Source organism: Botrytis cinerea, chromosome 7 (assembly GCF_000143535.2).
Source record: "Botrytis cinerea B05.10 chromosome 7, complete sequence".
In the NCBI taxonomy this organism is placed as follows: domain Eukaryota; kingdom Fungi; phylum Ascomycota; class Leotiomycetes; order Helotiales; family Sclerotiniaceae; genus Botrytis; species Botrytis cinerea.
In genome coordinates, this window is record NC_037316.1 from 829,571 (window position 1) to 842,490 (window position 12,920).

The 12,920-nt window shown below is 41.8% G+C and overlaps 3 protein-coding genes across 4 annotated transcripts; 1 reads left to right on the plus strand and 2 right to left on the minus strand.

Annotated features, from left to right (window-relative positions):
- Nucleotides 1-1,574: 1,574 nt before the first annotated feature.
- On the plus strand, nucleotides 1,575-7,308 carry Bmr3. Its single transcript, XM_024693911.1, has 8 exons — nucleotides 1,575-2,531; nucleotides 2,587-2,912; nucleotides 2,964-3,331; nucleotides 3,386-3,576; nucleotides 3,641-4,346; nucleotides 4,400-5,847; nucleotides 5,897-6,642; nucleotides 6,697-7,308. The coding sequence occupies exons 1-8, from the start codon at nucleotides 2,128-2,130 to the stop codon at nucleotides 7,083-7,085; spliced, it is 4,578 nt and encodes a 1,525-aa protein (XP_024549700.1). The 5' UTR covers nucleotides 1,575-2,127; the 3' UTR covers nucleotides 7,086-7,308.
- Nucleotides 7,309-7,750: 442 nt separating this feature from the next.
- Nucleotides 7,751-10,043, minus strand: BCIN_07g02230 (hypothetical protein). 2 transcript variants are annotated; one of them, XM_024693912.1, is made up of 2 exons: nucleotides 9,639-10,043; nucleotides 7,751-9,486 (listed from the first exon to the last, which is right to left on the minus strand). In XM_024693912.1, exon 2 carries the CDS (start codon nucleotides 9,013-9,015, stop codon nucleotides 8,695-8,697), a length of 321 nt encoding a protein of 106 aa, XP_024549701.1. In that variant the 5' UTR covers nucleotides 9,016-9,486; nucleotides 9,639-10,043; the 3' UTR covers nucleotides 7,751-8,694. Both variants share the same exon structure in this region, with proteins under 2 accessions (XP_024549701.1, XP_024549702.1).
- Nucleotides 10,044-10,637: 594 nt separating this feature from the next.
- On the minus strand, nucleotides 10,638-12,589 carry BCIN_07g02240 (hypothetical protein). Its single transcript, XM_024693914.1, has 3 exons — nucleotides 12,535-12,589; nucleotides 11,665-12,478; nucleotides 10,638-11,610 (listed from the first exon to the last, which is right to left on the minus strand). Exons 1-3 carry the CDS (start codon nucleotides 12,575-12,577, stop codon nucleotides 10,839-10,841), a joined length of 1,629 nt encoding a protein of 542 aa, XP_024549703.1. The 5' UTR covers nucleotides 12,578-12,589; the 3' UTR covers nucleotides 10,638-10,838.
- Between the last annotated feature and the right edge of the window lie 331 nt (nucleotides 12,590-12,920).

Sequence of the window (12,920 nt, forward strand, 5' to 3'; positions counted from 1 at the left end):
ACAAACGCCTCAAAGCTCAATTGACCAAGCGTTGTCAAAGAGCATGAAGAAGAAGAGACTGCAACGAGGGAGCTTTGAAGTGAGAATTGATCGAACGAAGTGGTTTGTATTTCTACACTGACAGCGTCTGGGCGGATGTAAGTGGCTGATCATTGTTAAATAGAAAAATAATCTCGACCTGTCTGAAGGCTCGGCGCGGAGCGAGACTTTCCTTCCGGCACGAACGAATGGAAGCTTCGCTTTCATTGGCTGATGGGCTATTGAGCACACCCTTGGCTTCATCAACGCGCAATTGTGTAACTGGTGTGATGTTGCAGTCAGCCCTATTGAGTTCCTTCAACATTACCCGAGTACGGCAACGTCGTGCATAAAGTGTTATGCTGGATGATGTATAGATGGATGTGTAGGATGCAAAGAGCCCAAGGCGTCTGGGTTCTGGACCAAGGGGCTCCATTTAAAGTGGTCCGGATAGAAAAAATGCATTCACATCCGATACCAGCAAATGTAAGATGGATGTGAGAAGACGGAGAATCGGACATAAATGCGGAGGAACGAACTGATTTTATGAAAAGCGTTATGATTGTGGAGAATTATGAAGAATTACAAAGATAAAGTTTAGACTTTTCGTCATAATCATAATAATGTTGGCTGCATAGGTAGGGTACGTACATCGTTTTGTCTCTACGATGGTTATTAGCCAGTTATCCAGTAGTATTGACTGCCGGTCATTCATTAGTAACCCATGTGCAGATCAATTGAGGCACGGAAACAAACGAGATTCCATGAAGGGGTAGGTGTGGCATGGCATGGCATGGCTGTTTATTTATTGACATACCGGTACAACAGCTTTTCTTTTTTTCTTTTTGCTTTTCATATTTTACATTTCGTACATAAGGGACCCAACCATAAATACAGCAACTATCCGTGATCATCAATAATGTAGGGGTATGTGGATATGTGATTGCGATTGTTTACGATTATCTTCATCATCTCTTCTATTCAGTCTCCCGCCAGGACGGCGGTGGACTTGAATTCGGAAAACTTGACCCCTTTCCCTTTTAGCTCTTACACGCACGGTTCAAATCCATCTGATGCGGAGTTAAAATCATTGATCACCGTTCCGTCAAGGAGGTATTGTCAAGTGTTGTTCCCCTAGAGTCTTTACGGTGAGCTGAATAAACTGGGAACGATGGAAGAATTCTCCATAATTGAAAGTAAATAATTCCATATGCTTTTGGGGGGGGGGGACATGCTACCCATGTAAGGTTAGCATAGTACTTGTACTTGTAAAGAAAGAAATGTATTGGTGAAGCAGCTATCTAGATACTTTTTTTCCTGTCCAAGTTTTCTTTGCTTTCCTCGAATTTGCAAGATTCCTGCATTCGACTTTACATCTTCTGGCTGTCCTCGTCATCATCAAAGTAAATCCATATACGGATTACTCAAATGTCTTTCCGGTCCCCTATACATGTCAAGAACTTTCTGACAGGAAATAGCTAGTAAGATCGACGGCCAGCACTTGCTCTTCCACCATCCGAAGCTCCATTATTTGGGCGAAGCGCCCCACTACTTTAGAATCTCCCTGCCAATGCCTGGGTAGGTAGTAAGTAACAGGTGCTGGTATCTCGTATCTCGTATCTCGGGTCGACATTCTGTTTTGCATCTGTATGATGGATAAAACTTTCGTTGGTGAACGGAGATTGGACATCAATTACAATCCGGTATCACATCCTTTGAGAGTCCCTTTATGAGTTCTCCGTCATATCGGGAACACCAGTGGACCAATTGAGTAAGCCACTTACCGGTTTAACGGTAGCTGAATGCTTGCCTTGATATTTATACAAAAGATGTAGCTCCCCTCTCATATCGGTTGAAGAGAGGATTTGATCTGAATTAGTTTCCACTGCATAATTCATCTTACCACTTCAGCAGATTTCTGGAAGTCCAAAGGAACATTTGATCTCCCGTTTCTTTGTCTTACTTTTTTTTTATGCCCCCCATTCATCCATCAATACTTTTATTGTAATTATCCCGTATTCCTATTCTTATCAGTGACGACATTCACCATAACCTTACCCCACACTCGACAATCAAGCGTGAAGCACAGTGCGAGCGTGCCAATTGATCATGGCTTCTGCTTCGGATCATGACCATCATGATTATTTCCTGGAAAGATCGGAGAATATTCTGGATCCTCAACCTCAATCTATATCAAATCACCAGCAGGATGTCGAGAGACCAGAATCATCAAGCAGCGACGACTCTCTGGATCCAGATACCACGTTGGAGCCTGTTCTAACCAACGAAACTGCTCGAGAACCACAATTCGAACCAATCAGGGCAGGAGATCGAGAACAATTACAGAAAATAGCTTCAGGGTTTGGGGGTTCTCAGCTGGGGAGATCCCTTACCAATGCAACGGCTGGAACACATGAGTTGGAGAAACAAGACACCCTGTATGGGGTTAAGTTGGGGGACTCAACATTGGACCCCAACTCCCCAGATTTTGACGTATATAAATGGGCTAAAATGTAAGTTTTGGCATGTCCAAGTATTTATTTGGACACAGACTAATTGTACATGTAGGATGATGAGGCTGGTTGATGAGAATGGAGTAATTCAAAGACGTGCTGGAATTGTATTCAAGAATCTCAAAGTGTGTGGTTCGGGATCAGCAATCAACGTACAAAAGAATGTCGGCTCTCTATTAATGGCACCTTTACGATTCAAAGAGTTCATCGGGAAAGGCCCCGAGAAGACTATTCTCAATGATTTTAATGGCGTTCTGAAATCAGGAGAGATGTTAATTGTTCTTGGACGACCTGGTTCTGGTTGTTCAACGTTTCTTAAATCTTTAATGGGGGAACTTTACGGATTGGACATGAAGGCACAATCGGAAATTCATTATAATGGTTTGTTATACTCACACACTCATTGAGTAGTGATAATGCTAACAGCTACAGGTATCACGCAGAAGCAAATGCTCAAACAATTTCGAGGTGAAATCGTATACAATCAAGAAGTTGACAAGCATTTCCCTCATTTGACTGTTGGAGAAACTTTAGAATTCGCTGCTAGTGTACGAACGCCGCAACAAAGACTTGTTGAGGGAACAACTCGTTCAGCTTGGGCAAAGCACATGACTAAGGTCGTCATGGCTATCTATGGATTATCCCACACGTACAACACCAAAGTCGGTAATGATTTTGTACGAGGTGTATCTGGAGGTGAGAGGAAACGTGTTAGTATTGCTGAGATGGCCTTGGCTGGTTCGCCAATTGCTTCATGGGACAATGCTACACGTGGTCTGGATGCTGCAACTGCTCTGGAGGTAAGTAAACTGTCACCGTAGCGATCACTAGAACACCACTGACACAAGAAATAGTTTACAAAATCATTGCGAATGACAGCCAATCTGAGTGGTTCATGTCATTTAGTTGCCATTTATCAAGCTAGTCAACAGATTTATGATCAATTTGATAAAGCTATTGTGCTTTATGAAGGTCGTCAGATCTATTATGGTCCTTGTGACCAAGCCAAGCAGTATTTCGAGGATATGGGCTGGGAGTGCCCAAGGTAAGTGCATCAAAAAATGCCATGATTTTATGCAATTCTCGGAACAATACTGACTTAGTTATAGCCGTCAAACCACTGGTGACTTTTTGACTTCGATCACAAACCCTTCGGAACGAAAAGCAAGACCCGGCTATGAGAACAAGGTTCCTAGAACTCCTGAAGAATTTGAGAAATATTTCAAAGATTCGAAGATCTTTCAGAGAATGATGAGCGAAATGAAATCACACGAAGAGGAATTCCCAATGGGTGGTAAAACATTAGAACAATTCAAAGCAAGCCGAAAGGGTATGCAAGCAGACCATCTAAGGCCAGAGTCACCATACACAGTCAGCATTGTCATGCAGACAAAACTTTGTGCAAGGAGAGCAGTTCAACGTTTATGGAACGACAAAACATCCACCATTACCACGATAGTAGGACAGATTGCCATGGCTTTGATCATCGGATCCATTTTTTACAATACCCCGAGCAACACAGCAAGTTTCTTTCAGAAAGGAGGTGTACTTTTCTTCGCGGTATTGCTCAATGCCCTCATCGCCATTTCAGAAATTAATACTCTATACTCTCAACGACCAATTGTAGAGAAACAGGCATCTTACGCATTTTATCATCCTTTCACTGAAGCTTTGGCTGGTGTTGTCGTTGATATACCGGTAAAATTCGCCATCGCTACGTGTTTCAACATTATTCTATACTTTCTCTCTGGCCTGAAAAGGGAAGCAGGTGCATTCTTTGTCTTTTTTCTCTTTAATTTTGTTGCAATTTTGACGGTAAGCATCCCTTTCACGTATAAGTCATTTCACAATACTAATAAACATTATAGATGAGTCAAATATACCGCAGTATTGCAGCAGCAACGAAAACTATATCCCAAGCATTAGCCATAGCTGGTGTGGCCACACTTGCGATTGTCATCTACACAGGTTTCGTCATTCCTAGACCACTAATGCATCCTTGGTTCAAATGGATTTCATGGATCAATCCAGTTGCGTATGCATTCGAAGCTTTATTCGTCAATGAACTTCACGGCAAAGAGTTTGTTTGTTCGACTTTAGTACCAACAGGTCCTGGCTATGTTCAAGCCGGCAATAACTTTGTTTGCGCTGTCGCAGGCTCTGTTGTTGGCGCAACTACTGTCAGTGGTGATGATTATTTGCAAGCACAATTTCAATACTCTTACTCCCACATCTGGCGTAATTTGGGATTCTTGTTTGCATTCATGATTTTCTTTTTAGCTTTTTACCTCCTTGCGACAGAGTTCAATGCATCCACAGACAGCAAGGCCGAAGTGTTAGTCTTTCGTCGTGGGCATGTACCAACGAACTTGTTGGCCGCCGAGAAAGCTGCAAAGAACGACGAAGAAGCACATGCCGGGAATGGTTCTGCTGTCAAGGAAGGCAACTCGGACAAACAAGGAGATGAAGTTCAAGCATTAGCCCCTCAAACGGACATTTTCACATGGAAAGATGTTTGTTATGACATTAAGATCAAGAATGAGCCTCGCAGGCTTCTTGATAATGTGTCCGGATGGGTCAAGCCTGGTACTCTAACCGCTTTGATGGGTGTTTCTGGTGCAGGAAAAACAACTTTACTTGACGTCCTTGCCCAAAGAGTCTCCATGGGTGTAATCACAGGTGATATGTTGGTTAGCGGCAAACCCCTCGACGCATCCTTTCAACGAAAGACCGGATACGTTCAACAACAAGATTTACATCTTGAAACTACAACTGTTAGAGAAGCTCTTCGATTTTCCGCCATGCTACGTCAACCAAAAACCGTTTCCAAGAAAGAAAAGTATGATTTTGTGGAAGAGGTTATCAAGATGTTAAACATGGAAGAATTCTCGGAAGCAGTGGTTGGTGTTCCAGGTGAGGGATTGAATGTGGAACAACGAAAGTTATTGACTATTGGTGTCGAATTGGCTGCTAAACCTGCACTCTTGCTCTTCTTGGACGAGCCTACTTCCGGTCTGGATTCACAATCTTCATGGGCAATTGTTTCTTTTTTGAGAAAGTTAGCCGACAATGGTCAGGCGGTCTTGGCTACTATCCATCAACCTAGTGCTATTCTATTTCAAGAATTCGATCGATTACTATTCTTAGCAAAAGGAGGAAGAACTGTTTATTTTGGAGATATCGGTCATAACTCGGAGACTTTACTCAATTATTTTGAATCTCATGGTGCTGCCAAATGTGGGGAGGATGAGAATCCAGCAGAATATATGCTGACAATGGTTGGTGCTGGTGCACAAGGAAAATCTACTCAAGATTGGTAAGACTAAACCTCGTTCCATTATATCATTGAGACTAATTCAATATAGGCATGAAGTATGGAAAGCAAGTGATGAAGCCAAAGGTATCCAAACAGAAATTTCACGCATTCAACAAGAAATGGGCCATCAGCCATCTCAAGATGATAGTAATTCCCATGGCGAGTTCGCTATGCCGTTCACCGTTCAACTTCTTGAGGTCATGAAGCGTGTATTCCAACAATACTGGCGTACTCCGGGTTATGTATACTCAAAACTTGTTCTTGGTGTGGCATCCGCTCTCTTCATTGGATTTTCTTTCTTCCACGCCGATGCATCTCAACAAGGTCTTCAAGATGTTATCTTTTCCATATTCATGATAACAACTATCTTTACCACCCTCGTACAACAGATCATGCCAAGATTCATTCTACAAAGAGATCTTTATGAGGTTCGAGAAAGACCATCAAAAGCATACAGTTGGAAAGCTTTCATTATCGCTAATATCGCCGTTGAAATTCCATATCAAATTATCCTTGGTATCATGGTATTTGCGTCCTACTTTTATCCGATTTATACCAAAAATGGTATTCCACCCTCGGGTCGCCAAGGACTTATTCTCCTCCTCCTTATTCAATTCTTTGTCTTTGCTAGCACATTCGCACATATGCTTATTTCCGCTCTCCCGGATGCTGAAACTGCTGGTAACATTGCAACACTGATGTTCTCACTTACCCTTACCTTCAATGGAGTCTTTCAACCCCCACAAGCTCTTCCTGGATTTTGGATCTTCATGTATCGTGTTTCGCCTTTAACTTGTAAGTTCTTTTTCTGGCCCTTATCGTTGAATATAAATTCTAACACAAATTCAGATCTTGTTTCAGCTATCGCATCTACTGGTCTCTCCGGTCGTCAAGTAATCTGTTCCGATAACGAACTCGCAGTTATGCAACCACCCGCTGGCGATACTTGTGGTAGCTACCTCCAGTCATATGCCACAGCAGCTGGAGGCTCGATCTATAACCCTGAAGCTATGGCAGATTGTCAATATTGTTCCTCATCCAATGCAGATCAATTCCTCTCTTCTGTAGCTATTAGCTACACTACTCGATGGAGGGATTATGGCATTGTTTTCGTATACATTTTTTTCAATATTTTTATGGCGGTTTTGTTGTACTATTTGATTAGAGTTAGGAAGAGCAGTGGGAAGAGTCTCAAGGAAAAGTTTGGAGCTTTGGGAGCACTTTTTAAGAAGAATTAGGGTGATAATACAAAGACGACCAAATAGAAGATGGAGGCCCCGCAAGCCAATGGCCATTAGTAATTGGGGTGTGGGCAGCTAATATGTAATTATTTATAGATGGCGGATTGTGGTTTATTGAAAGGGGGCTTGCCCCCAGATGGTCGAGGTTTTCCTTTCTTGTCATTGCTGTTGCAATATTTTGTACATTCTTGATAAACTTAATGGTATATACTTGATTTGAACTACCTATTATATTCACATAGCCTGCCAATCTTGAAAGATTAGATCGAAGTTTCAGTACAGTCAGCTAAAACTTTCTAGATATCTCCCAAGGAAAGGGAGGATATGAATAGCTGAACCGTGCCAATTTGAGTCTCGGTATATGACCGATCCATTGACGGACGGTAATTACCCAATAATAAGCACACAGATAATCATCATCTTATCTTAACACGATTTGAGGAACAAATTCTACTACTACACGTCTTCGATTTCACCAAGGAGCAATATTAGAGTTGGGTTTACTAAATGATTTTACTCGAGTCAATTGAAGAAGTTTTTTGACTTTTTTTCTCCTAACCACACAAAAAAGAGAAATATTCATAAAAAGACATGTCTCGCAGAATATTCAAGTAGTTGTGAACATCTGTTCCTTTTTTTTTTAAAAAAAAAGTAATTCTTAGTGCTCCCCCATTAAACTAATCTTCTCTAGTTGATTCATCTTGTAATCCCTCAATTCTTTCGCAACCAACAAAGTTCTGTCGACTTCTCTCTTCTGCTCTTCTAATAAATTCAATTTTCTGGGCAGAGATTCCGTGTCTCTTTTTAGAATTTCAACCTCCTTCTTGGTATTAACGCTCAATACATTTTCTCCTTCAACTCTCACTCTCTTCGCTGCCAGTCATGGTTCCTTGATCCTGGATCATCTCAGTCGGAGCTTTTTGCCCAGGCTTGATCAGATAAACTCCGCCCTCTTCTTCGTCGCTAGTGTCTTCTTCTACCCCTCTCTCTCTTCGGAATTTACCAGTCTTTCCGCAGATAATTCTCCTTCTACAAAGACCTCTTCTTCAGCCGAGATACTCCCTCCTTCCGCAGAGACCACTCCTTCAATATGGATTCCTTTATCCATATTCTTTTCTTCTTTGCCCTGATCTCCTAGATCTTTGCTATCATCTTCTATAGCCTGATATCCTCCATCGGAACACGCTCCTTCTGATCCGATTTCTCCTGCGGCAAGAACTCCCTCATCAGGCTTGAAAACTGTTCGATTCATTACTCTAGCCTGAGTATCAACCCAAGTCCAAATCTCGGAATGGACCCTACAATCGTTCAACAAAGCACCAACGAAAGAGAGACAAAGGAAGCTCTGAACACTAGCCGGATTCTATAGCTCGACAGCATTCATCTAAACAGTCGGCATATCATCAAATCGAGAATCAAGATCTTAGTCACAAACCCAACTCCGCAACTCTGAACAAGGCTTCTGATAATTTATCGGTACGCCAAAGACGAGATCGGCATAAGCCCGAAGCACGGAACAGGACGATAAAGCCTTGTCCGCATAACGGGTTCTGTAGTGGCCTTCTATAATCTAAGCAGATTCATCCTGACTTTCCCGAAGTGATTGTTACCTCCTCTGACGATGAAAATCCCACACAAAACCGAAGAGATAGAGTAGGGCAGAAAACAGAGAAGAGCCGGCCTCAAACAACTGGAGACCTGTCATCTGAAAATTCCCCACAAAGGAGACTAAAAATTGAATCTGAAGCTGACTCAACAACTGATAATGGAATTGCACTTTTCCCGGAAAGTCAAAGAGAGGGAAACTCTGGACTTGAAGGAGACCAACTTCCAACCTCTCCCATAACCCGTACTCGATTGTCTGATTCCACAGCCGATAACAAAGAAGAGAAGCTTCATTCCGAACCAAATTATCTTCATATTCCATACAATGCCGAACAGGATGGGAAGATTCTGAAACAGAAGATAGGAATAATGAGCCTGAAAAAATGATTAAAGATTCGGCATAACGCAGAAGAAAAGCAAATCCTGGATACCGACTTGAGACAATGAGTTCTCTATCACAAAACAGAGGACAGGTAGATGCTGAATATGAATTCCAGTCCCCAGGCTCTTTTCTAAATTGGAGCGGACGATATGAAAATTCTGGTTATCAATTTGAACCTTTGAATTCCTACCCGGACCGTAGACATGAAGCAAATTTTGGATCTCAATTCCCGCCAATGAGTTCTTTTCCAAGTCCGAACAGACGAGATGAGAATTCTGATTATCGATTCGAGCCTCTGGCTTTTTCTGCGCAGTACAAAAAGAACAGAGGGAAGTACTGAATATCAACCGGAACTTATTCCTTGCACAAAACTATCCGACCATTCGAAGACTCGTCGAGAAGAGAGCTATCCTGAGCTAAATGATTAGAATAGTTTATATGACGAAGATATTGAAGAGGATGAATTATCTAAGAAATATATTCCTAGAAAGAAGTTCCATGTACAGAGATCCGGAATCAAAGACCCTGCACCTGTGGGGGGAAATGATGAGGTGAGAGCTTACATATATATCCAGCACGCAAACTCCATCTAACAAATGCTAATTCTTATCAGGTCCGCAGACGAGTATTTGAACGACTTGGACCAGCAGTCGCAAGGGATACTGCCGAGAGCCATGGCGGGGATAATATTCGGATATCTGAGGAAGATGCCAGGAAAGGCAGGTACAAATATAATAGAAAATGACGAATATCAGTGAATATCTGAAATATTTGAGAATGAGAAAGATATTACTAGATCTTTGGATCACTATTTACGTGGATGACAAGAAATCAGACAATAGGATTGTGAACTTGTATTGAACCCCGTAGACTTATCAGGAATACTTTGGGCTGGTAATCTGGACGCTGAAAATGTCTATCGAGAAATGAGTCAGACGTCGATTTCGATCAAATTAGGGGTTAATTTCGATAGTGAATTAGCTAGCTACCAATGCGATTCATCAAATTCATTCAATTATCAAAATAGGAAAGACCATATGTTTCAATAGGCAACCACCGATTCATGACCTTTTATCAATTGAGTTGTCCGTAGCTTCCCTTTTAAATGTCCCATTAAAAAGCAAGAATACAGATATTTTATGGTGTGAATCTAGAGCTTCAAGCGTGAAAGCAATGTTTTTAGCCATTGTTTACTGAAGTACATCTTTTCTATGGGTCTCACAAATTGTAGCAGTGCACTATGTCTGATCATTGACTTAAATAGCTTGAGTGTATTACTGAGATCACATGAAGCTGGCATACATATGTCTTTTTGTATACTTCTATGTTGAACTAGGAAGCTGATATTATTCTGTGTTTCTGAACTAGGTTGCTCAAGCCGAAAGCTTTATGGTCATCATGCGATTCATAGCTTCTGTCCATGATTTAGAGCGGAACCTATGGGAAACGAAAGTCAGAGCAATTGTCGCATGTCAAATGTAGATATTTAGTTCGTGTATCTACTAGATTATTCATATTGCTCAGGCATTCAAATAGTTAGCAATCACATTGTAAAAGTCACTTGGTATCACATTTATTTGGTGATGTGTGATCTCTTTTAATAGCATCTTAGTCGCTAGAATATAACTAAGATAGGACCGTTAGGTCAAGATATGATACTGTTGACCTGATCAACCAGCCATACAGACTTCGTCTATCCTCACCAAAGAAATCATAAGGGAAGTGATATAAACCCGAGACATTCCCTTTTACCGCAGCCGCTCTCATTGTTCCTCGTCCTCATCCCGAAAATCTCTCTTTCTCTTGAGTGCTCCAACATCGAATTTGTACTGACAAAATCTCTCATGGTACACGTCTGCTTTGAACAGATCTCTCCATGCAGCTGTAATTCCTGCAAGTTGTTTGTCCATATCATTCTCGACTTCCTGGGCAACCTTGGCAAATTCACCAAATTCCTGATCCTCCACCATTCGATCCAGCTTAGCGAGCATGATCTCTCTCGGCCAGGTTGCGCGGAGGTTATCAAATCTACGCTTCTGTCTTCGGAATTCTGCTTTTGTTTGAAGGTTCTTCTGGCGCTCAAACTCTGCGGCATATGCTTCGATTAATACTAACCAGTAAGCGAATGCGGAGTCTCGTCTTTCCAAAAGTTCCTCTCGTCCAGATTTGAAGGATTTTAGATCATTGGAAGCAATCACCAATCTCTTGTACTGGAGTTGCAATTCATTGACGACGTCTTCCCTATTCTTCTTGAATTCCAAATTTTGCATGGTCAAATCGTTGTCTCTGGCTATAGCTAGAGATTGTTCTAGGTCGTTGTTGAAGTCTTTGTTGCGATTTGGGTTTAGGACATCATACTCTAGGCATCTCTTGTAGCCGCGCTTAATAAGATCATGCGTGTCCTCTGAATGAGCACGGAGACCATCGTTCGAATTCGTAATTAATGGAGTGCGGAAATTCATGTCAATCTTAAATGGAAGATATCGCTCAAAGCTCTGCGCGAGTTTCACAAGCTTGGCTCTCATCGGGAATATTCTGTTTACTTGGTTAGCCAATGATTTACGTCAAACAAGGATTGAGAACTCTTACCTCTCGACTGGTCTATCGCTTTGTGCTAGATTCTTCAGCATACGAGTCAATACTTTCCCAGGCTCATGTGAATTCCAAACAACTGTATCCGGAATGTCGCCGTCAGTTTCATGAAGATAGGGCGCGTGTTCGTTTCTGATGGTCAACTTGCCGACATTTCGTAACATGGTGAGTGGTGCTAGTGTTTGCCATGGTTTCCACAAGCGGCATGATCCCAATCGCCTACCTTCAATTATACTAGAAGGACCGGTTCCTGTCTTCAACATGACGATTTCAATCTTCTTAGGACGAGCGTCGCAAACTGCTCTACAGAATTCGTAAAACTGTTGGTGGTGATTAATCTTCACGGTATACGAATCGACTAAAACTTTCCAGGAACGGGCTTGTGTCATAGCAGAAGACTTGATAGGAATCTCAAGTCGAGTAATTGGAGGTTCGAGGTTATATCTGTATCTCAATATGGGACAAGGGCATGACGTAACAAGTCTTTGGAACAAACTTCCTCCACGATAGTTGTAGTCGCACTTGATGATAAATGTCTGGTCGTACAAGACCTCCGAAGCTTCTTCGTAGAAACGGCGGCATGTGCGCAATATGGCGGGATTGAGTCCATAGATGGCTTCGGCTCCAGACTCTGTGCCTGCTTCAATGGCTTCGATGGTTCCTAAAACTGGGTTTGTCAAGAGCTCCTTGTAGATCATACGTCTAATTTCAAGCGGGAGCTTGTCGAGTGCAGATTTTCTGGATTCAGTCTTGATTTTCGGTTGTCTTCGAGAAATCCAGCGTGTGCCTCGTCGAGATTTTGTTTGGTTTTCTAAGATATAGTTAGTATGTAAATAGGGTGATATTGGAAAGAATCTGATATCTTACCATTGATGCCAATCATTTCAATCTCTGAGTCCGAAGAAGTCATTTTGAAATTTCCTCGAAATTCTTGAATAGGAAGTGTACTTGTTTGTGTATGAGTGACTTTGAAGTTGATTTTGAATGTTTATTCTCTATTTGAGAATGAGAAGAGTTTACTTTTAATGTTATTTCTGTGAATTAGAAAGGGAGGGAGAGTTCAGTCGAGGAAAAGACTTATATATTAGTTGTGTTGTGGATGCCATGCTCACAGAAGTTGCCGTACACCGTAATGAAGTTGGTAATCATCATAAGAACTCTAATGACCTCAAAGTTTCCATAGACCGCACCAACTTGTACGGTCACGTCCCAAAGTCTCTAGTACGACAACAGCAGTCACATATTGCCCGAAG